The 25,424-nt window shown below is 39.8% G+C and overlaps 1 protein-coding gene across 15 annotated transcripts in view; it reads right to left on the bottom strand.

Moving 5' to 3' along the window:
* The window catches only part of Klc (kinesin light chain), a 113,579-nt gene that overhangs the window by 67,805 nt on the left and 20,350 nt on the right, over positions 1-25,424 (bottom strand). For 4 of the 15 annotated variants that reach the window (XM_076190801.1, XM_076190800.1, XM_076190799.1 and 1 more), the window contains 2 exons: positions 5,406-5,646; positions 3,659-3,883 (listed from right to left, as the gene is read on the bottom strand). In XM_076190801.1, coding sequence (XP_076046916.1) covers positions 3,659-3,883; positions 5,406-5,621 — 441 coding nt within the window. In that variant the 5' untranslated portion in view covers positions 5,622-5,646. Of the gene's footprint in view, positions 1-3,658; positions 3,884-5,405; positions 5,647-12,638; positions 13,133-13,155; positions 13,378-25,424 lie in introns of those variants that run through there. The other 11 variants (XM_076190807.1, XM_076190806.1, XM_076190808.1 and 8 more) reach the window with 8 other exon arrangements.

Raw genomic sequence — 25,424 nt, 5'->3', positions numbered from 1 at the left:
AGAAGAGCAGAAAATTTGTGATCAATTATGTGCCTCCGAAAACAGCCTCATGGGAGGAGAGTGAACATAAAAGTATGTTAGAGGACACAAAGATAGCATTAACTAAAATAATGGAAGACGGAGGAAGAATAGTTATGATGGGCGACTTTAATTGCAAAGAAATCTGCTGGGAAGAAATGACAGTAAAGAGTGGTGATGACTCATGGGGAAATGCTCTACTTGAGATGATTACTGACCATTCAATGACACAATGGATACAAGAGAACACTAGGTATAGAAATGAAGAAGAACCATCGAGGCTAGACTTAATAATTACATCTGAACCTAGAATAGTGGACAAGATTGAATATAAAACACCAATAGGTAAAAGTGACCACATATTGATTGAACTGGAACTTAATGAAGAAAAATATATGAAAAGAAATGAACAATATAGAAAAGGAAGAATGATGTATGAAAAAACAAACTTTGATAAAATAAGAGAATTCTTCCAACAAGAAAACTGGGAAGAAATATACAAAGAAGAAACATCAGTGGAAGAGAAATGGAATATTTTGACAAAAATTTACAAAAAAGGAGTGGAAAAGTATGTCCCAAGACAAAAACAAGAAAAAGAATATGTAAAATGCTGGTACAACAAAAGTTGTAGGGAGTTAAAAGACAAAAGAGACAAAGCCTGGACCAGATGGAAAAAAGATAGACCTGAAAAATGGAAAATATATACTGGTTATAGAAATGAATATGTACAAAAGTGCAGAGAGGAAAAAAGAAAATATGAAAAAGATGTTATAGAAAAGTGTAAAGATCAACCAAAACTATTCTACAGATTTGTAAACAATAAACTGAAAAACAAACAAGACTTGGAGAAATTAAGACCAGGAGGAGTTGAATACACTGAGGAAATGGAAATGGCAGAAATTATGAACAAACATTTTAAATCAGTGTTTACAAGGGAAAATATACAACCTGAAGAGATTGAGTGGAAAGAAAAAGTCCCCCCTATGGAAGAAATAGAAGTAACAAAGAATAAAATATTGACACACTTGGGTAATTTTGATGTCAGAAAATCGCATGGGCCAGATGAAATAGCAAACTGGATTCTGAAAGAATGCAGGAATGAACTGGCAGACAAAATACATAGCATAATAAGCAGTTCCTTAAAAGAAGGAAAAGTTCCAGAAGATTGGAAAAAAGCAAATATAGTACCTATATATAAAGGAGGAAATAAAGAAGAACCTACCAACTATAGACCAGTCTCTCTAACAAGTACAATAGCAAAAATTTGTGAAAGAATTATCAAAAGTAGATGGGTAAAATACTTGGAAAAAAACAATGTACTAAATCTAAGGCAATTTGGATTCAGACAAGGACGATCATGCGTCACCAATTTAATATGTTTCTATTCAAGGCTAATAGATATAATACAAGAAAGAGATGGATGGGCTGATTGTGCATTTCTAGACCTAAAAAAAGCTTTTGACAAAGTACCACATAAGAAGTTGCTTAAGAAATTAGAATATGAAGGAGGAATACAAGGTAAATTGCTAAATTGGATGGAAGACTTTTTGCAAGAAAGAAAAATTAGAGTAGTGATAAGAGACCAGCACTCAAAATGGAATGAAGTAATAAGCGGTGTTCCGCAGGGAACAGTTCTGGCCCCAATAATGTTTGCTATATATATTAATGATATGGATGAAGGAATTGAAAGCTATATGAGCTTCTTTGCAGATGATGCAAAACTACTGAAAAGAGTGAAAACTGAAGAAGATTGTGAATCACTACAGAGAGATCTAAATAAAGTACAAGAATGGAGTAGGAAGTGGGAGATGGAGTTCAATACAAAAAAGTGTAGTATAATGGAATTTGGAAAAAGCAAAAACAGAATAACAGGATCATATAATTTGGGAGAAGAAGGAATAAAAAAAGTAGAAAATGAGAAGGACCTGGGAGTCATTGTTATGAATAATATGTCACCTGAGAAACATATAAATAAGATTTTTGGAGAAACTTATAATTTAATAAGAACAATCAAAGTGGCATTTACATACCTGGATGAAGAAATGGTGAGGAAAATCCTAATCACCCTGATAAGACCAAGATTGGAATATGCAGCAACGATATGGTCACCAAGTACAAAAAAATGTATAAAAAAACTTGAAAGAATACAAAGAGCAATTACAAAACTGGCACCAACACTCTCAAAACTATCATATGAAGAGAGACTACAAAAACTTAAACTACAGACACTAGAGCAAAGAAGAGAGAGAGGAGATTTGATAGCTATTTACAGAATCATGAAAGGCATAGAAATTACTGATAGAGAGAATCTGATAAAATGGGATGACAGAAATACAAGAGGACACGGAAAGAAAATAAAAAAAGACAGCTATAGAAGAGATTTGAAAAAGAACAGCTTTCCTCACAGAGTAATAGACAGTTGGAACAAGTTAGATGAGAAAGTGGTGTGTGAAAAAACAATACATGAATTTAAAAATAGTTTAGATAAAATGAGATATGAAGACGGGACCCCACGAGCATAGCTCCCCTTCCCGTAAAATACAACTAGGTAAATACAACTAGGTAAATACATGTGAACATGTACACATATAAGCACACACGACGATATCTCCCCTTCCTGTAAAATACAAGTATATAGATACACACACACACATACATACACATATGTGAATGTGTACACATATAAGCACACACGACGTTTCCCCTTCCCGTAAAATACAAGTATATAAATACACACACGCACACTGATAATAGCAATGAGCTAGAGAGATAACGGGGGGGAAATATAATAATTCCAGTCTTCCTTAACGTTTCACAGTTTTCTTCAGTTTTTCACAAAGAGAAAACGGAAGCAGCCAGATGACGTCAGAAGCTGCGCAGAACGGCTCAAACAGTTAGACCTGGTGTATATAGATCTTGGTCCTGCGTGCATACCTTCCGATATTTACAGTGTACGTAATAAAAAATACAGTACAGTACACTGTATGTACAGTACATTTACATGCCTGTATTACAGTTATTATTACAGAATTATTAGTATTATAGTATTATTATTACAGTATTGTTATTATTACAGTGTTAGAGTATTATTATGTGTTTCTATGCCATATCATACATTACCTATACGTATACCGCTATGAAAATCTACGGATGTTAGGGCGGCATTTTCGATGACCGGATTTTGGCATGACCGGACCGCCCTTCCCCCCAATTAGTCCGGGCTTTCGAGGTTCGACTGTATGTGTGAAAAATAAATTGATCCAGCCCAAAGGGAATTCTTCCACATCTCCATTTCTGCACGAGGGGATGGAGAGAAGGGTCACCAATTTAATGCAGCAGCCTTGCTGTGGATGTGCTGTCTTGTGACACTGCTTCTGACCCAGGGCAGTGGGCGAGATGCAGGGATGACCCATCATCCAGGAGGAGCCAAGATAAGAGGGAGGGTGGGGGGTGGATGAGAGTGGAGTACATGGGGATGGAATGGGTGGATGTGGATATTATCCCTTGTTTATTGGTTACCTCCCTTGTAAGGGGGAAAAAGCCTTTGGTATATGCATGTATGTATAGCAATGATCCTGAAAAGCAACCCTGATGTCTTGTAATAAGTCAACCATGATGTTTTCAAAACTTGAATTCTTACCTGAACATCTGCATCATATTTCTTGATGGTGCTCATAAACTCAAGATGTTTCTTATCTTCCTCCAGTTGTGCCACGTGCTGTTCTGAAGCTTGCAGCTTTTGTTGGGTGGAGGCCAATTCATCTCTAAGCCATGCATTTTCTTGACAAAGTCGCCTGACCTGGGCTCGCAATTTCTGCTTTTCTGCTTCTACCATTTGTAGATGTGATGCAAGAGCAAGCATAATCTGAGGCAAACAAATAATACAAATTCTTATACAATATCAATGACCACATGACTACTGATGCATCATCAAAATATAGAAACAATCATCCCACTTTGGACTAATGACAGGTTCCTCCACAAGGACATCTAGTGAGATGGATGTCAGTCATCACACTTCTGCCTTAAAAAAAAAAAAAAAAAAAAAGTCAATATCATACACTGTCTGGAAGTGAAGCCCTATGGGGTTGACTCTCAGTCTTTGGACTGAGCCCAAGATATCTCTCAAATTCAACTGTATTTGTTTTCCTCTTTGACAACTCTCCACCTGTTCTCTACCCCCACCTCTACATTTCTCACTCTATCCATCCTCATAACACTTACCACACTACTCAAACACTTTATCTCAAACAAGTTTAGGGTTTTTTTTCTGCTTCCTTCAAATTCCAAGTCTAGCCTCTGTACAGTGGCATGGGCACAATCACTTTGTGAATTTTTGCATCATCCTCAAATATCTATCATAAAACTTTTCATTTCCCCAAACCCCAAACATTTACTAGCATCCTTTACAATTCACCACTATCTCCACTTCACCACTTACTGCCACATGCAATCCCAAATAACGTACTTAAAGGTCTGCACTTCCTCTAGCCTTCATTCTTCAAACTCACCCCCAAACTGCAACCAACATCAATCCTTGTATATCTAATCTTATAATTTATTTTCAGTATTGTCCTCTCATACATGGCAGGTACCTCCATGTGGTGGTCCTACAGGATGGCTTTTTCAAAATACATCAACCCCATCACCTTCAGGAAGTGCAGCCCCAAGGAACTGGCAATCAATCTCCAAATTGGGCATACGATCTTTCTCTATCAACTTCGAGCTATATTTCATGCTCTTTTTTCATAGAGTTGACATGCAGTGACTGTTCTTTTCTCCCTATAACTTCAAGCTGGTAACATTATAACAGCCCCAGTGATACAACACAGCCAACAGTTCAAAGTTTCTTCCCAGAAAGATCCATGGGAGGTCTGGAGGACTGTTGTCAACAATAGTGGGGCTGCAGGTTTTCTACTTAGTGAAACTCAAGGCAATGGCTGATTGATTTTTCCTCACACACTGTTTCATTCTCCACCAACAACAGCTTGAGTCTATTCTTCAACCTAACCACAAACATCATGTCATCTGCAAACAACTGGATAACCTACTACTTAAATCTATTGTACTTTCACTCCCTTACCATCCCATCAATACACATATTGAACAACTATTGTGACATGACACCACCCTGGTGAAGCCCCACCTAATGTTAAAGTAGAAGAAAATTGTGAGATGGCAGAAGCATATAGTGGTGGAGATATAAGGAGAAAAGGGCAGAGAGAGAGAGGGGAGCAAATTGGGGAAGTAATGAAGAGGAATCTGAATAGAAGTCACCAAAGAGAGGTACAAGAGGAGGAAGGAGCATGAGAAGTTCTTATCCTTGTATCTGAATCTATCCTCTCAACCCTACCTGGACAATTGTAACAAATTTGTAACAAACTTACCTGTGCTTCTGACAGCCCTAGTTCAATTTGGTCAAGGGATTTCTGGATGATTCCCGCTTTCTCCGAAATGAGATTGGAATCATTTATGTGTTGCTGAGCTTTGAGAGTGCTGTTAAGTCCAGCTAGGATGGAGTTGTGTTCATTGCGTAGAGCCTCCAAGCCCTGCACCACAGTGCGTGTGTGGGACACCATCTCCTCCTGAGTCATGGCCGTCATCTTGCCGATGCTTTCAATCTTCTTTCTGCAACAAGCCGAAAACAAAATTAACACAACTTGGAAGGCCACATAAAGTAAACTCATCCCTACATGGTGCTATTCTTCTAACAATAAAATAATTTCATATAAATTCCCCATTTTTTTTTTTTTTTTTTTCATCTTGCAAAACCATCACAAATCACAGCCAATCCCTTTGGCTACTCTTTCTAGGATCTTTTCAATACTACACATTTTGTCTCAAACTCTAACTCAACACTCCAAATAATCAATGAATTCCTGTATGTAGTAGTCCTACAGGACAGGTGTTGACAGGAACCAGCTCCCAGCCCACTGGAGTTGGTACTTTGTCTCTGATCTATTCCCAAGATCAATCTTCTGCTTTGCTCCTACACTAACAGTACCAACACAGATCTGGTTGGCAAAAGACACTAAATGTCCTACATGCAACCACAACATATTAGACTATGGCACTTTGACACTGTCTTACACTAACTCATTCCAGACAGATCACAAAATCTCTTCAAGTGACTTTTGGTCTGATTGAATGAAAGGCCGATTTCCTTGGAGCCATAATTCATCTACAAGAGAAAACTGGGCCAAAAGACTTGTCTGTGTCCAAGACTGATTAACCTATTTCAAATATGGGAAGCTGATAATTGGCAACCCCTTCCCTTCTCCTACTGCAACATAGAAAGTCCTACATTCAACAATGACTAGTCTTATTTTTTCTTGGAAAGATCTGGGGAAGTAAAGACTATTGCCAGTAGTTATGGAATAATGGTTTTGCAATTCAACAATTCTAGACAACAACTGATTAATTCCTGTTGTACAGTTGCTTCTCAAGATTTGCAAGGTTGATATGATCCTATCTAACTAAAAGTTAATTTCTTTTGCCCATGAAAACAATTCACTATTATTCAATAAATAAATACTATATAGAAATTATGGAAGTGAGCAATCGTGTGCACCAAGTACTACAACGAGTGATACACGATATACTCTCGGCACATTTATCAAGCACTCTAACCCATAGTCACAACCCTTTCACTGTGGTGCTATCTTTTAAACTGAATATAACCAGTTGGTATTCATTAATATGACTTTGCAGAATACATCGTTGTGACAAATTAAGAATGAACTGAAATGAACAAATTTGACTGAGCAAATAATTATATCTAAACTGGAATATATAATAAATCAATCTAAACAAATCTTCAAGGCTGAACTGACCATACATGAAACAAATTCACTTTAGTGAATCTTTAACATGAACCAAGAACAGATTCATGCACAGTCATCCCAGTGTGGTGCATGACTAATGATTTAATCAGGTCATTGTTTTATACACTAAAACCTCTCTATCATGTTCCTTTATCTATTTTTCGACTTTTTTTCAAGCTTTATCTCGCTTAATAACACCCTCCCAGCCAACCTTCCCTGTGAGCAGTATAATTTCCAGCTTACAGGAAATGATGAAACACAGTGGTCATTTCGTTACATGGCCAGTTCGCTACCAACCATTTCACTACCTGGTACATTCTTCGGTCGTTTCGCATCATGTAATGAAATGTCCTGTAACCATGAATACATCTAATACATCTTCCAGACACAGGGATGATTTACTTGTTCCTTGCTGCATGACCAGCTGAATAACCACGAGCAACAAAAACAATACGTGACTATGTCCAGATCATCCTCCAACACTTAAACAATACCAATACTGAATAGGCCAAACCATACTAACAAACTGCCCCAAATCACACTGAAGACAACATTCCAATGTTGTATATATGTCATGTTACAATGACCCACACTAACCATACCCATACAACACAATATTTCTTCCTCGAATGCTGATACATGGGGGCTGTGGACCTTATTTCAAGAGAAGGCAATGAATTGACTGACTGAAGCTAGAGATATTTAGTAATTAAATTTTTCTGTACTTAATTGTATGTATGAAAAAGTAATAGTACTCAAAGTGCTGCAAGGACCAGATTTGATTTGATTTGATTTATGAAATTTTTGGCTCAAAGGCCAAGCGCCGGAGTGCAAGGACCAGACCTGGAATGTAAGGGGGGTATATCTTTTATGCTGTATTAGAAATTTGCTCACTCTTTTAGATTACTGTGTTTTAGATTCTTATAATTGTATGGGAAATGTCAACACCCTTCACCTAATCTCTATTAACCACACACATTAGCTAATGCCATTATTGTTCACTCATTGAGTGGCTCAACTACAACGGATACTGTGTAGCAAATATTTACTCTTATTTCATTAGATAGATTTGGTAGGTTACACAAATTATACAGGTTAGGTTATGTAGGTCATGTAGGTGTTAGTTAAGTTGTTGTTGTTGTTGTTGTCATTCCCTAGACTGTCTGTCCGATCAGTCCCGTCTCCCCAAGGAATGCCACAGCCAAAACTGGGTTTTCCCACAAATCCTTTATAGAGTGTATGTTGTGTTGTTTGCATGCATGATTGTGTATAATGCAGTCTTCCATTATGTGTTGTATGGTATGGGGTGAAGTGTTAGTTAAGTTGGTGAAGTTGGCTAAGTTAGTTACATTAGATAAGTCAGGTTGGTTAGATTAGAGAGGTTAGGTTAAGGTAATCATGGTTGGATAGGTTAGGTAGGTTAAGTTAACTGTGCCTTGTTAAATCTTTTAACCCACATTTTCCTTTTCACATGAACGGGCATTATTCTAATATTGTTGGAAAACCAGAAAGTAACAAAATTCCCAGTGTTTCTTGTTTTCTGGGTATGGTTAGGGTGGTGGGGCAGACTAGGAAGAGGTATTTGGTGTCTTCTATGTGATGGCAGTTTGTTTCTGTGGCCAGGCCTATTCTGTGTTGGTAATGTTTTACCAGTAGTGGTGGTAAACTGAATGCAGTTGTACTAGTATGGTTCTTGCTTCTATAAGAAGGAATTTTTCTATGTGGCTTATCTGGAGAGGTTTGATAAAGTACAGTTTGGTTTTTTAGTCTTGAAATACTTATTTAGTGATCTGAACATGAATGTCTTTTTGTATGAATGTATTGTGTGGTGCAGGGGGTAGGTTGTTTTAGATGTTTGACTAGTATGCTGTCCATGAGAATTTTCTTTCATTCAGTTTACTGTGTTTGTGTGATGTAATGAGATTTTTGCATGGAACCGTGTACCTTTGTTTTCATGAGGATCTCACGGGGAGATTTTTGGTACCAGTGTGCATGTGTATTTCTGCAGTTTTGGTGCATCGTTATTATTCTCAATACCTTGTTTTGTATAATTTATAGGGCATCTGTGTTGCTTTTCTTGATTGTTGGGAACCATGCTGTGGAGGCATAACCGAGTATGGTTTTTAAGAGCCAATTGCAGACAAACTGGAGTTTCCTTCTAGTATCAGTGTGCAGATGTATTGCTGTTATTATTCTCAATACCTTGTTTTATATAATCTATAGGGTGTCTGTGTTGGTTTTCTTGATTGTTGGAAACCATGCTGTGGAGGCATAATTGAGTATGGTTTTCAAGAACTGACTAGACTGTCACTAAAGTTTCCCTCTAATGGTACCAGTTTGCATATGTATTCCTGTGGTTTTGGTGCATCCTGTTATCATTCTCAATACCTTGTTTTGCATAATCTATAGGGTGTTTGTGTTGATTTTCTTGATTATTGGGAACCATGCTGTGGAGGTATAATTGAGTATGGTTTTCAAGAACTGATTGCAGACTGTAACTGGAATTTCTTTCTAATGACTGAGGCCCATAGCAAAAATACTTAAAAGGACATCAGGTTGTCAAAAAAATTGCAACAATACTGTCCCACTCAAAATTTCTTTCAAGTATCTGAGGGCCCAATGACACGCAACTGCCTGTGATGGTCCTGCAAGATGGATAGCAGGGTAGCCCCTTTATAAAACCCATGAGCCTCCTCCCCTCCATCAAGGAGGGCACTACACTCAGTCTCTGAACTGAGCCCACAATTTCTATCAATTCCAACTGTATTTCTTACACCTTTTCAAATGTGGAGAGCTGACAACCAGTGACTGTTCCCCTCCTACTACTTTTAGCCAGTGACACAGAAACTAGTACAGCATACACAGAAGTCCAAAGGTTCTTCCTTGAGAGATTTGTGGGAAGGCCCTAAGACAGTTACCAGCTGCTGTGGGGCTGCAAGTTTCCAGTCAACAAATCTTGAACAACAATTATCATCATTATTTAGTATGTGATGTTGAGGACCCAAAGTACCCACATGAATCTATAAAATTAAGGATGAAGAAATATTTTCCCCTTTGTTATGCCTAATATCAGGGTTTGAAAAAATACACTTGTTTCAAAGAAATATAAAGCTGAGTCATGTTTATGTAAATCTGCATGTAAAGCAAAATATAGTCATTTCCTAAAATTTCTTATTATTTCTACAAAATTCAGCAGATTTCCTAAATCTTAGTAGACATTTTCTTTTTACTTCAAGGCAGTTATGATTTACAATGGTTTATATTCTGAAGCACTTAGTATTATTTGTATTTGGTCAATTCTTCCATTATCACTTTCTACATTCCCTCTGTTTTAAGATGACAAGAGATTCTGTTGCCTGAAGTTTGATATCTAATACTCATCTTTGTAACAAGCATAAGTAAAACCAGTTTCTTCTGGGGTGTTAGGCCCTAGATGAATAATTTTTTTTATTACAGAATAAGAATGATCACACACGGGCCCATTCAATAAACCTTATTTTATCCAAGAAACTTGCGACTGCCCTAAAGTAGAAAAATAGTTGACTAGTTATTTTTTTTACTTTCCCACATGCAAGACATGCAATTAATGTAAACTACTAAGGAGCTATAAACTGGTGAAATTCTATGTTTACAGATGCTTATAATCAGCAATAGGACGCAAACGCTATGGACAGCATCGCTTCACTCACATGCCGATGCCATTCCCTACAGTTCCCATGCAGTCTCCTTTCCCATTCTAAACATATCTCCAGGATCAATTGACTTGCAATCCATGAGCTCTGTGAGCATCACCTTCACCACTTCCACTGAGGGTTGTCTCTTATGGAGATCACCCTACGAGTGAGATCAACATTAATCAAGCATGTTACATGTTCATGTAGCCGCAGTTATGTTCAGGAATTATGCTAGCAACAGACAACAACTGTCTCAAGGATCAGTCCTTGGTTTGACAGTCAAACCAGCAATCGCCCATAATTCTCTAAATGGACTAGGTACCAAAGACACCATGGCTGCTACTTGAGTCGATATTCACTGTTTATGCCTCAATCAAGAATGGGATCACAAGCAACTTACAGATTTGAATTTTAGTCCTTCATCAACATCCACACTCTGGTTAAGAATATCCATAACACCATGGGTTATGCAAATCCTTTGAAGGACTTCATGACATGACCCATCACTGTTATGCACTAAAATATCAAGGTATACGAAGCTTTCCAAGATCTCAATCTTTACAACATGCATGGACACATTGAATTCTATCATCCAACAACCCTCCCAAATGTCCGGCTCTAAGTTATGTTCTAGAAAACCCTTAGTCCCAGCAGTGGCACTTTCATATGCAACCAAGCCCTCCAAAGATTTCATAAGAATTACAATGTCATTGGCAAAGACAAGGTCAATGACTTGGTGTTGCTAATATTTTTTAATAACACTGGGTGACAATAATTTCAAGCATTAAGTCCACAAATGTGTTGAAAAGTCTTGGGGCGAGAATGCATCCCTGAATTAACAGGAAAGAATTGGGGCACTTCAACCACACTTTACAACACTATCTCAGTCCTTATCATACATCAGGTCAATAATCTTTAGTGGAATCCCACAAATCCACAGTAGAACCCAAAGCACCTCACGATGTACTGAATAGCACAAGATCATCCATAAGAACAGAAGTGCTGGTCGACTACAGCCCATAACATGATGCACTGAATCAAACGTCTTCTTGAGATCATCATAGGGAACAAGTTAGCCTCGGTGAAACTGTCAATGCAAACACGAAGCACTAGGTACCAATCAGTTGTGAAGTTGCTAGATGAGAACCCAGACCACTCAAACCTATGAAACTTTAGCTACCCTTTTCTAAAACTACTGTATCATATTTTTTATCAGACTATTTCTGACATTCTGGCAAGCATAACCTCATCCTCTGTTTGGACACCCTTTAGCCACTACCATTCTGCTCTTCATATCAATCAATCAATTGATCTGCTGCCCTTTGGTCTCTCATAGGAGACCAATGTTCACTATCTGACCACAGCAGTGTATGACATGTTCAGTGGCCCCCTTATGTGTTGGTTGGATCCAGGGCAGCTGGAATCTCTTGCCAGGCCATTCCACGCTGCACTACTTTATTGCATAGTGACCCAAGTGCAGTCATACCAGTGCAGCCCACACCTATCTTGGGAGTGATTCTCCAGTTGGTCTAATGTATAGGGTAGCCTAGTGAAACAGACTTTGGAGGTCCACCATGGAGTGCTTCTTCCGTGATCCAAGTGTGTACATGTCCCTACATGGATGCACTCTGGTGCACCAAGAGGATGTCATTGCAGATTCTTCAGCAGCATACTGCTGGGGCCATTTTCCCATTACATTCAGCAGGTTGTGCCCATGCAATATGATACTTCGGGTGGAAGTACTCAGAGATCTGTGCCCACCACACCTATGGGAAAGTTTCGTCTTTCTTTAAGTGCAGATACTCCACCAAGACTGCTTCAGTGCAGCCTGCCATCACTTCCAATGCCCTATTTTGTGTTGTTTTTAGGATGTCTTTGTTATCCCAATTGTTGGGATAACAAAGACATTTTGCTATAAACATAGGTGCTATTATTATTATTTGATTGTGACAACCTTATATTAAAATCAATCTATTAAAAGTAATCTAATATGAAGTACATAAAGAGAAACAAGAAAGATGAAAATCCTTGCATGCGGGAAAGTAAAATAATATCAATAACCACTCACATCCTTAACATAAATTCTAATCAAAATCTGAACATTTCTATGTTAAAAGCTTACATGCGGTAGGCGTTGATGGCCCTTGACATAGTGGACGACACGCCTAAGACCCAGGCACAGGTCAGGCTAAGACCCTGGTGGCAAAGGTCGGGTGAGGACCCAGGCACAGTCGGGACGAGACACCCAGGCAGGGGAGTTAAGTGATTACGTCCCAGGCACTGGTCAAGCTATTACCCAAGCACAGGTTGGAATGACATCCAGGCACAAGGTAAGTTTGGCCCTGAGAGGGGCACAGGTCAAGCAGTGGCCTAGTACCAGGTCAAGCTAGGGTCCAGGCACAGTTTGGACAAAGGCATGTGAAACATATAAGCCTAACATGGGGGAAGTACAAAACAACACAAATACAGCAGCTGCCTGTGTTCCTGTTGCACACTGGGTTGGTCGTCAGTAAATGTGTGTGGACACGCACTGTAAAGGCAGCCGACTTGACAACACCATTCCAGCACTACACTTCCTGATCTAGAAGAGTACCGACTAAAAAGTACCTGGCATGCAACAAGCAAACCTGGCACTCAACTCTTCAGCAGGTAGGTACAAAACACACTACTTCTTCCAGTAGGCCTAGCACTCGCTTCCTCGACTAGAAGACATAGCAATTACCATTCCAGCACGGCTAGCACTCACCCCTGACTGTACTAAATGCCCTCGGAATGTTGCATTGTCCAATACCAATTATAAAATTCACGAACTTTTTTTTTCTAGCTGTGAAAAACAAGATTATTTTGCATTTTCTTTTTTCACAAAGGGCTGTTAGTTCCAATGCTGCTCTACATATATTCGTTGTTATGGTTCCGAAGGGGTGTTCCAGAAAGCTCAAAAGGATGCTGCCGACTCGATATAGACGGACGCTGACTGTTTTGATTCACAGCACTCTTTCTGAAGCAAGTATGTGCGTTCTAGTGGTGCACTAACAGGACGAATCTTCCTCTCACGGCTGGACCAATACTGCCAGGAGAAGACGGACAGTCCTTGGGCACGCAGGCAACGCCTGTTGTAACCGCTATGTCTTCGACGATGTGACCCGTAGTACATAGCAAGCGGTTAAGCCCCGGTCCGCTGGCCATGGCCCTCCTGAACTCGAAATCTTGAGGACGCAGTAGCACTGCTGCACCGCAGGCAGTTGACTGGAGGAGGGCGGTGCCTCGGAGGTCCGCAGTTACGACTACCGCAGGACGGATTCCCAAGACGCGACGGTGGGAGTAGGGTGGGAGGCACGAGCCTATAGTCAGCACCGCAGGGACGAACTATGGCTAGGGTTGGAACAAAAAGCGCGAAGGGGCCCTACGGACGCTGCGAACACGATCTGGGCAAACATGCACCGCCCGAAGTGCACGGCACGGCCTCCCAACACAAGGATGGCGCCCTTGTCTCCACTACTGTGGCCAGACAGCTCGGCTCGGCCAGGCGCCTCGGTTGCCACACGCTAGTCTTCGTGACTCAGCAGCCACACCGCCTGCGCTTCGACCTCTCCCTTTACCAAATGCAAAACTATTCCCTCGATTCAGCATTCCCGTCTTATGAAGTTAATCTTGAACGTCCGTAAAATACAACCCAGGCCTGGATCACCTCCATATTTGAGGCAGGAAACTGAAATATCAAAAGCAAAGACCTCCGCACTTCAAAAGGCGATCAACATTTCTACGAATAGTTCTATACCTCCGTTTTCTGTTGCAAATTTGATCACAAAGAACTGCACACACGCACACCTATATGCAACAGACACACAAAAATATAAGATATGCAAATATCCTGTACAATTATGTTCAATCAATCACGACATTTAAATAAACAAAAGACGGTTCGGTTTATCAATAACGAACAAGAATGAATCGATCATGGAATACATGACCAGACAAGTACAAGGATATATATATATATACATAAACAGACACACATGCATATCCATATATACATGCACATTCGACCCTATAATCCTAAGCTACATAAAATTTGTCTGTAAATTAAAATAAAGGGCAACGAATAATAATAATAAAAAAAAAAACATACAGGCACAGGGGGAACTTCATTATTTACGGCGTGACAATGCTGTCATAAGGTACGTTCCGTCTCAGAGTCAAATATGAAATCACAGACCGCTTCTGGAAACCGTGCCCACCCAAACAATACTGGTTTACTGATTCTCTACGCCCAATGCAGTCCAGTATTCAGCCTTTGCAGACCAGTAAGCCACCAGAGCTAACGATGCCAGGCCACCCAGCGGCCGGATCAATACTGCCTACCCTCCCCCTCCCCTCCCTTCCAGCACCATCCCTCCCCTCCCAGCCCCCACGTGCTGCGCTTCCACCCATTCACCACGTGATATGCTTCCGTCTCCCCCCATTGCACGTGATTCGCCTTCCGTGCCTTCTCCTCCCCCCAAAACTGCCATCGCTCACCCACCCCCCTTCGCCGCAAACTTCATCTCGAAGCAGAATATCGCACAAGATCAGGAGCAGAGGGCGATCGCTCTCTCTCACACACCTGCGAGCGACGTGATTCACGCCCTCAATAGCGTGGTAAACTATATGTCCACTGTGCTAGCAGTCACCAAGCCAGATGCTTTAACGAAGCAGCCGAGGGACAGCCGCGCCTCAGCCCAACTTAGGGGGCCTCCAGCGACCGCGACTCCCCCCCCCACCTGACGCCGCAATATAATCGCCTGGCGACAGACAGGGTGTGTTGTAGTGCTGAAAGGACCAACAAGGCCTCTTATATGCCTCGTCATTCTCCCGTCGCCGGCGCCGCCCGAGTCCGGTGCTGCGTTTCCATCCGTCTTGGGAATCGATCCCGGCCCCACAATCGCACGATTCGCATTCGCATTCGATCACGGCGGATTTTCTTCCAAACCCAGACAGAAACGCGGGCTGGCATTTGGCCGCTGACAATCACCACACTTCCTCCTCCACGTCCCCTCCCTACCCATGCCGTCATCGCACCCACAACTCCCACTTCATCAATACGAACTCCTCCTCCCCCCTTCCTCCCTATAAGCTCTTGTAACTCGAACCGGTTCATAGGGGTTAGGTTTATGAAATATTCACCATGAGGACTAAAAACCTAAAGTACATATTTCCGAATGACAAGCACGGTCATGTGGCAAACTCCATAGATCTTGGTCCGGTTCTACGTCTAGCAGCAGATTTCGTACAAGTCTCAGAAGAACAGGTGACTTTGCTGTTGAGGAAGGTCGATAGTCCGTGTCTGCCCCTTCCCACGTCAGAACAAAATATGTAAAGTTCGACATGATTATGTGTTCACTTTTTTTTTTTTACATAAAACCTTCCTGCATCAGTTGTCGATACAAATACCACCCAATCCACATGCCCAAGACACGAAACGAAACATAAGCGACATGACGTCACAAGTGCGCCAGTCTCCCTGAACTATACTCATGCGATCACCGATACTTTTTCAATACAACTCTCTAGACCGCTCCAGTAACTCACATCTGCATCAGCTTCTAATACTGTAACAATCAATTCCACAAAAATACGACCAGTATACTCAATATCTTACCATAAATAATATTTGTAACACTTAATTCTACGTTCCACCTCAAGAACTGGTGCATTCTATACATAACCTATAGTACCAATATGACCCTTTCCATGACACGCCTACAAATCCAGACCACACTTGTGATTGAGCACATCGCCATACAAATCATACGTGCTCCGTCTCCGATCAAATTAGTTATTCATACTTCCATCGCCCTTTTCCTCACAAACAAAACTAGTATCCATCCCATCTCCTCACTCACTCACTTGATCAAATACCAGCATAATCATGACACGTATACCCTATTCCCTCGCCATTTCATGAACTTACGAAGAGCCTGCACTCACCCGCCTCCCCACCCTCTGCACCTCGGAACGACCGCCCCACGTCATTCTTCACCGCTTTGGATTCGACTTCTTCCTCACATTACTACCTCTCTCGTCCCACGCCTCCACTCGTCTGACTTCAGTTTCAGCATTCAATAACTCAAAATAATTTGTTCTTGCAATATGGCAAGATGACCTAACAATGACAACCTAGCATACTGCAAAACAACTTCCAACACCCAAACTTGTTTTGACATGATAGAACAATAGCTTAGACGAAACAGACTGGAGGACTCCCCTCAAAAACCATCAGCCACTTCACTCAAACCAACCATGAGTAGTCAAGCTGAATGACTAAATTACTTCACTGCAAAAGGTCCCGGTCAGCCAACAAAATAACACTGACACACAACAGGTCTAGCCATAGAAATAAGCTGCCCCAGATTCAACCATGACACAGAAGATGCTGAACACCTCATCCTACACTGCCCCATTCTAGTCCTATCCTGATAACACAGCATTTCTCCTTGAAAAGACTTATTGGCCAATCCCCTTGAAAAGACTTATAGGCCAAAGATCTCCTACAGATCTGGAGAACAGATTAAATGACTGCCTTATGAATTATAAACAATGGTTGATGTCGAACACCTCATCCTACACTGCGTGGGCTAGTCCTATCCTGATAACACAACATTTCTCCTTGAAAAGACTTATTGGCCAATCCCCTTGAAAAGACTTATAGGCCATAGATCTTCAACTGATCTGGGGAACAGATTAAATGATTGCCTCATGAATTATAAACAATGACTGACAACCTCTTAATGCATCAAAAGTAAAATAATATTTTACAAGCACCTTTTAAGCTGCTACAACCCATTCTTGTGTTATAGACAGGTTTTCCAAAGCCCATCAACTCCTGCAAGAGCTATCATTTATGACAAAAAATACGAAAATGCAACACTAAAATTAATATATTAAATTTATAACCAGTATCCTTCTGATGACAAAATGCTATTTACATTGCAATACTTAGTGTGGCTAGTGTGCAAAAATGGTGAAACCGAGTGAATGTTCATCATTGTTTAATGCCATTTTATATTTACTGGTGTTTTCTGCCTTATAAAGATATTAATAACATTTAGATATGGCAACAAAACAGCACTCATCATAAATCCATGTACTTCAATAATTCTGTATCCATATAGGACTACATGTTAAAAGGGTTAACGGGACCGAATCCAATGTATGATGTTTGTCTATTGTACATTTGTAAAAAGACCATGAGGTCTTAGCATAGTTGATCTACATGCTTCAATCCTGCTGAAGGGTTTTGATGGTCCCATTATGTGGATAGAAACATCCAATTGTACTGACCAACATTCAGCATTATGACTGTTATACTAGGCAAAGAACATAGTAAAGTACTGTTTAGGTAGCAAGGGCTTTTTCAATATTAGAATGTCCCAATTGTGGGAAGGAGAGCCATGAGTCTCAGGGTGTGAATAAAATGTAACATAAGGATACATGCCTGTGATGCTTTCAAAGCTGGAGGCACATCAGCAAATCTTCTGAGAAGGTTTGTGCACCAACCAAAATCAATAAAATCTCCAAAGAGACAAGTGCTGCCAACTTCATTTGTGTAACATCCAGGGGCCAGGATACTCGACTGAACTAGTATCAAAGGAACATCAGCTGAGGAGGACAATGATTTGGCCTTTATAACAGATGCTTTGAAGGTGATTCTACAGCTGTCATTAATTTTGGATCTTTCTAACAACCTTGCATCCTCATTTTTTTTTATCAATATCATATACCACTTCAGGAATCATATCTGCAACCTTAGTATGAGAGATGAATATAATATTTTTGTTGAGCTAGAAGTGATTACATTCAAGTCTCCATGGTAAACCAAGCTGTCAACATCTCCACATGAGCAGAAAAATACAGATAAAGCCTATTCCACCTACAAGAGAGTAGATATACCATCACTGTGGTGAAATCTTTGAGTAGTACACTGACTGAAGCTGACAAAATTTCCACTATCACTATAGCTGAACCACCAACCTCACTTGGAGCAATCTGTGAAAGTCCAAGCACCATACCGAACTGGCACCTTATACACACAACCAATTTCAATATCAGATTCCAATAGAATATTAAAATTAATAATTGAAAGTTGATGGAGGAAGCACCATAAGAGGATGATCAGTTGATAAGAAAAGAGACAATTTGAACTTTCAAGTAAATTTACAAAGATACTGATTAAAAGCTCTGAGTATATACACTATTCCCTGGATGAATAAGGGAGGACATTTCTAAAGTATAAAGGCAATATGACTATTGTCCAATAAATGATGACTAAAGGTCCAAGGTCCACCAAATAATGAAAAAATTACCAGTCTAATATGGGTTTTTTCTAATCTTTCTTTATTGTCAGGTCATCAGCACAAGTGAGAATTTTGATGTTGTGCTCCTGGGATGGCCAGGGATATAATGTGTAATTAGTTTTAATAACACTGGTTATATATCTTTTATTCCTTGGAGAACCTCAGGATACAGTCATCTGATCCTCAACAGAAGACCGTTCTGAACTACTCTGCATCTTCTGTTAGCCATGAAGTTCGTTAACCACTTCTTATCAGTTTTGTACATTTCAGTTTCTATGATTTCTCCCTGTCTTCTCCTTTCCTGCATGAGGGGACGGAGAGGGGGGGGTCGCCGAATTTATGAAGCCGCCTTGCTGTGGATGTGCTGTGTCTTGCAACATTGCTTCTGACCCAGGGCAGTGGACAGGATGCAGGGATGACCCATCATCCAGGAGGTGCCAAGATAGGAGGGAGGGAGGAGGGTGGAGGGGAGTGGAATATATGGGAAATTAAATGGGTGGGAGTGATTTCTATTCCTTTTTCTTTTTGGCTACCCCCCGTGTAAGGGGGAAAAAGCCTTTGGTATATGTACGTATACATGTATGATTTTTTTCTTATATCCAATGCCACTATTACAGTTCTGACTGGTACATTCTTGTTGAAGCCCTCCAGTAACTGTTGGGTAATGTTTATATGTGGAGTGGCTCTCTATGAATCTATGTTGATACAAGATCAATCTTCTCATCTATGTATATATATATATATACACACACACACACACAAAAGGTATGTTCAATAAGTAATGAGAAAATGTCAGGCAAGACATTCAATATGATTTGATCAAAATACTACTTCATGGTGAAGTACGCATACATATATTCTATTAAATGACTGACTGGAAACTTTCTATATTTGTAGGTCTGAGTGCAGTGGTGAATGTGGTGGAACCAGTCTGATTTGGTTTGCCGATCTGTGAATACTTGTCAAGATGCAGGGAAACATGGAGCAACGTTACGCCATCAAATTTTGTGTTAAACTTAAGAAAACTAAACAAGAAGCTTATGGAATGTTAAAGGAAGCCTATGGGGATGAACAGATGAGCCAAGCAAGTTTCTATCGATGGTTTAATAGATTTTCTGAAGGAAATGAACAGGTTGAGGATGAACCCAGTTCTAGAGCACCAAAAAGTGCACACAAGGAGGAAAATATTGAGGAAGTGGAAAGGTTTGTGATGCAAGACCATCGAATATCTGTGAGGATGATATCTGAAGCTGTTGGTATTAGTATTGGCACAGTAGAGACAGTTCTGACTGAAGATCTGAAGCTCCACAAAGTCTGTGCCAAGTTCGTGCCAAAGATCCTCTCCAACGACCAGAGGCAGTTTCATGTGGAATGTTGCACAAGTCAAAGCTGGTGACCACGTGGATGGCCGACAGGGGAATGAAAGTGGTACAAGACCCACCCTACAGCCCTGACCTAGCCCCTGCGAATTCTTCCTGTTTCCGTGCATGAAAGACAGCCTCAGAGGAACCAGATTCCAGTCAACAGAGGAGCTGAAAAAGGCATCGGAAAGTTACCCGAAAGGACTACTGAAAAAGGACTTTGAGGAGGTCTTCCAGGATTGGGAGAGACACATGCAGAGGTGTGTAGATGCGAGAGGCAATTATTTTGAAGGTGAAAGTTTTGTAAGCTAATGAAAATAGTGTCTCTCCTGACATTTTCTCATTACTTATTTAACATACTTTGTGTATATATATATGAGTGGAAGGGTGGTGAGTTAAACACAGAGAACAATTGGAGTTTTATTCACTGACGTTTTGTCCTTACCAGGACATTCTCAAAGTACATACAGTTTCAGAAAATTAACAGCTTATATAATCCATCCTTGTCCTGTTCCCCTCCCTCTATACTCTCATCTGTCCTCTACCCTTTTCATGTGACTCCGACCATGTCACTTCTCCCTCCATTCTCAATTGTCCTTTTTTACCTCCTTGATAATCAGAGTACCTACCGCTCCTGCTAATTTTATAAACCCTTCCCTACCTATGGTTGATGCAGGGGTGGGAAGTAATGTAGGCTGCCTCCACTATTTTTCTTTTCTTTTTCTCTAGACCTTTGTGGAGCACCTCTATCTTGTTCCAATCTGGAAGATGACCACATTGGTCTAAATGAACTACTAGCAAGTTGGAGGTTCTGTGAGGTCTGACTTCATTTTTGTGCTCATATGTGATGGCTAGCTATGATGTAACTGCGCTCTTTACGAATGTCGAGGTAGAAGGAGCGTTGGCAGCGGCAAAGAAGGTGGTAGACAGTTTGGATGAGGCTGATTTACCAGTGGGGAAAAGTGATTACTTGAAATTAGTGTCTCTATGTGTGAAGTTTGGTCCTTTCATGTTCAACGGGAAAGAATACAGACAACACCGAGGACTTGCAATGGGTAGTCCTCTCAGTGCAGTTCTAGCTTCATTGTATATGGAAGTTTTAGAGACAGATTATTTCATAAGGATAATGGGTAGAGACACGCTTTGGCTGAGGTATGTGGACGACGTCCTTGTCATCTCTCCGAAAGAGGTACAATTAGATGACAAGTTGAGTAGATTGAATCATGTCGAACCAAACATCCAGTTTACTATCGAACACGAGACAGGTAACAAACTAGCTTTCTTGGATACAGTGATTTGGAGGAGAGGTAGTAAGATATCATTCTCTGTCTACAGGAAAAGCACCAATAAAGACGACATGATTCATTTCTACTCAGCGCATAGCAACAAAATTAAAAACGGAGTGGTTATAGGATTTTTCTTAAGGGTGTACCGTATTTGTAGCGAAGAATTTTTAGAGGATGAAATCAAATATATTTTCAAAGTATTCACTAAACTCAGATACCCGGAAGGACTATTGCACAGATTGAGGAAGAAAGCAACGGTAATAATGAGAAGGAAGAAGGACAACTGGTCCGGAGAAGGCAGGGCGGGGTTTTTGTCCGTCCCCACCTTGAAGTACGCGGAGGAGTTGGGATATATTCTCACAAAAGCGGGTGTGAGCGTTGCTTTCTCCACAGGTACAAAATTAGGAGAAGTTGTCAAGAATAGAAATAAATCAGAAAAGGATATAGAGAAGGGAGCGATTTACAATATACCATGTGGTGGTAGTCCGTTAGGATATTATGGAGAGACGGGAAAATCAGTGGAGCTACGGACATATGAGCACAAAAATGACGTCAGACCTCACAGAACCTCCAACTCGCTAGTAGATCATTTAGACCAATGTGGTCATCTTCCAGATTGGAACAAGATAGAGGTGCTCCACAAAGGTCTAGAGAAAAAGAAAAGAAAAATAGTGGAGGCAGCCTACATTACTTCCCACCCCTGCATCAACCATAGGGAAGGGTTTATAAAATTAGCAGGAGCGGTAGGTACTCTGATTATCAAGGAGGTAAAAAGGACAATTGAGAACGGAGGGAGAAGTGACATGGTCGGAGTCACATGAAAAGGGTAGAGGACGGATGAGAGTATAGAGGGAGGGGAACACGACAAGGATGGATTATATAAGCTGTTAATTTTCTGAAACTGTATGTACTTTGAGAATGTCCTGGTAAGGACGAAACATCAGTGAATAAAAATCCAACTGTTCTCTGTGTTTAACTCACCACCCTTCCACTCATTTGTCTTCCATACTTCAACATATATATATATATATATATATATATATATATATATATATATATATATATATAGAGAGAGAGAGAGAGAGAGAGAGAGAGAGAGAGAGTAAGAGTAAGAGATGGATAGATAGGTCTGACTGACCTGATAGTAACAACCCATAAATCTATGTGTAAAATAGAGGATAACAGCAATGTTCATGGAGTTCCATCTCTGTGGTTCCATCAGTAAAGCTTACACCTTAAGTTTACTGGTGTTGTTCGACTGTACCATTCCTTCTTCTGTGCTGTTCCACTGATCAATGCATTTGCAAGGAAAGCTGTATTTCATCATATCCTTTTAACACTGTCTTTTCAGTTTCTATCCTTTAAAGGTCATTAGTAATATCAATTGGTATGGAAGTTCTGAGTAACCAGGCCTTCTGACTACTAAAGTGTACGAGAAAAAGTACCTTACACTCTACAAATTTTTACAATTTCCAGGGGTTTTTCATACGATGGGTCTATGCAATGGAGAAAGACACACAAAATAATGAAAATTTTCTGATTTCTTGGGTAGGAAAAAATTATAACTTAAAAGTCTGGCATATATACAAAAATGTTAAAGAACCTTAAAATAACTAAATGCAACATGCATGGCATGCAAATCAGCCAACAAAATTTGTTAAACTACCATCACTGCAGACAATACTCATATTTACCTTATCACATACTTGATAGCATGCCTATAATTAAAACAATTTACTGGCAATATATTTGGATATTACTTATTAGTAGTAAAATTGGTAATTCTAAAAAACATACATAACATGCACTCACATGTAAACAAGTTAAATAATTCTGGTGAACTACAACCATTGAAGACAATAGTCTGCATATGGTATTTACCTTATTATATGCCAGATAATTTCCTGAAATCTTAAACATTTTACATGTCAATCCCTTATTGTATATTATTTCTTACCTACTTGGTATAAATTTCATCCTAGTTTTCCAGAGCTTTCCTTACTATAAATACAGCCCAGCATTATGCTACAGTACATAATTACTTCTTTCAACCAAGTTTTGGTGAATGAATGTTATAGTAATCATGGTATTATCAACTACAGTAACATGATTACATTACCAGTCTTCACATCTAACAACTTTATTCACCACATTCATATGCATATTAAAAACACATCAACTCACAGTATCATATGTACAAACTTAAACAAGCAGATCAATCAATCAATCAAAACTCTTGCAGGTAATTTTTATACATTCTATTACTACTATTATCTTTTTTATTTTACAGTTTGTAGTGTCTTATATTTTCCCAGTTGTTGGGAACCATATTGTGGAAACAACCAAGCATGGTTCTCAAGAACTGATCCATTTCCTTCATGTCCAAAGCCCATGCTTGCTACTAAACTCAGGATGCTTATTTTCTCTGCTGATTTTATGTTAAGTCTTTGATGTGTGGGCTGAAGGTCAGGTGTCAAAAGCAAGGCCCAGAACTTTCGGGTTCTCAGGTTTGGGTAGTTAATTTCACTATTAGAGGTTTCCTTGATCCATGGTTGTCTGGAGTAAGTTTACTGATAATTTCCGAGAAGAGACCACCATTCTATTATTTCTAAATCATTGCACTTGTTTGTCTAAGCAAGCCTGGGTGATCTTAGCAGTTATTTTATAGTTCCTATGCTGGGTTACTATCACATGGTCATCTGTATGGGTGAACGCTTTGGTCCTGTGCTTTGGTTCTGGTGTTGGGAGGCCACTTGTGAAGATGCTGAATAATGCAGGTGTATTGCTCCTTGGGGGACTGTTATACAAGTTTTTTGTTCCACAAGTTTGTTTTGGGTAACTTTGCAGTCTGCCTGCTAAGAAGTCTGTCAGTCATTTATCGTCATTGTTGTTGATTTGTCTTTATGATCTTTTTTCATAGTACATGTCTGGCAACTTTATCAATTGCTATCTTGTAGTGCTTTCTTGTTTAATCCTTCCGGCACTTGTGTAATGTTTATGAGAAGTATGTTGGTGCAGTGTCCCTCCTTGAATCTATGTTGATTTGGAGAGGTAAGCAGTTATGTTTCTTTCTGCCATTAGCCACTCCATTAGTTTGGATCTGGTGGATAGTAATTAGACAAGCCTGTCACATGCTCGGTTTCCTGGTTGCTTGTTTGGTTTTAATATGGGTATTACATGAGCCCTCTTCCAAATTGTTGGGATTCTGTTGTATAACCAGGAGTGGTTGAAAATCTCAGTCAAGGCCTTACTGCATTTGAGCCAAGGTGTTTCAGATGAATGTTTGAGATCTTATCTGGGTATTTTGTGGAACTTTTAATTACTTTTTCCACATCTTTGTTGGAGAAAAGGAAGGGAGGTTGGAATCTATCTTGTTTGATTATTTGTATCCTTATTTTCCTATTTTCTGGAATATGAAGCTTGTTTAAAAGTGCTTGTTAATGATGGTGATGGTATTTTTCCTGTTTCAATAATAAGTATTTTTCCTGTTTCAATAATAAGGTTGAACCAAAAAGATTATTCATAAACAATTTTGAAATCCCCCTTCACAAAGCTTCCAGTATGACAACCAGATCTATAACACTATATGATCTACAACAAAAGCCAAAAAACAAACAAACAAATGCCATCTTGTTAAGAAGAGCCATGTGCAGACAGAATGGAGCTCCATGGTGCCCAATGTCCAAGTTGATACAGCACCCTGGTATAACACATTTAGATTTACACTGCTAACAATGCTGTTTGGTATCTAATAAATCAAAGATGCTACACATAAGATGTGAACAGTCTAAAATTCATTTTAACCTCTTCAATATGAGTCAAATTCTCATGCCCAGAATCAGCTGCCTGATGTACAATGATTCAATGATGCATCACAATACTCACATTGTAAAATATAAAGTTACAACTGTATTACTCAACCTCTTTC

This window comes from Oratosquilla oratoria, chromosome 9 (assembly GCF_046742065.1).
Source record: "Oratosquilla oratoria isolate Oo_2021 chromosome 9, ASM4674206v1, whole genome shotgun sequence".
NCBI lineage: Eukaryota > Metazoa > Arthropoda > Malacostraca > Stomatopoda > Squillidae > Oratosquilla > Oratosquilla oratoria.
The sequence above is the reverse complement of the archived record's forward strand: the minus strand, read 5'-3'. Positions and strand labels throughout refer to the sequence as shown.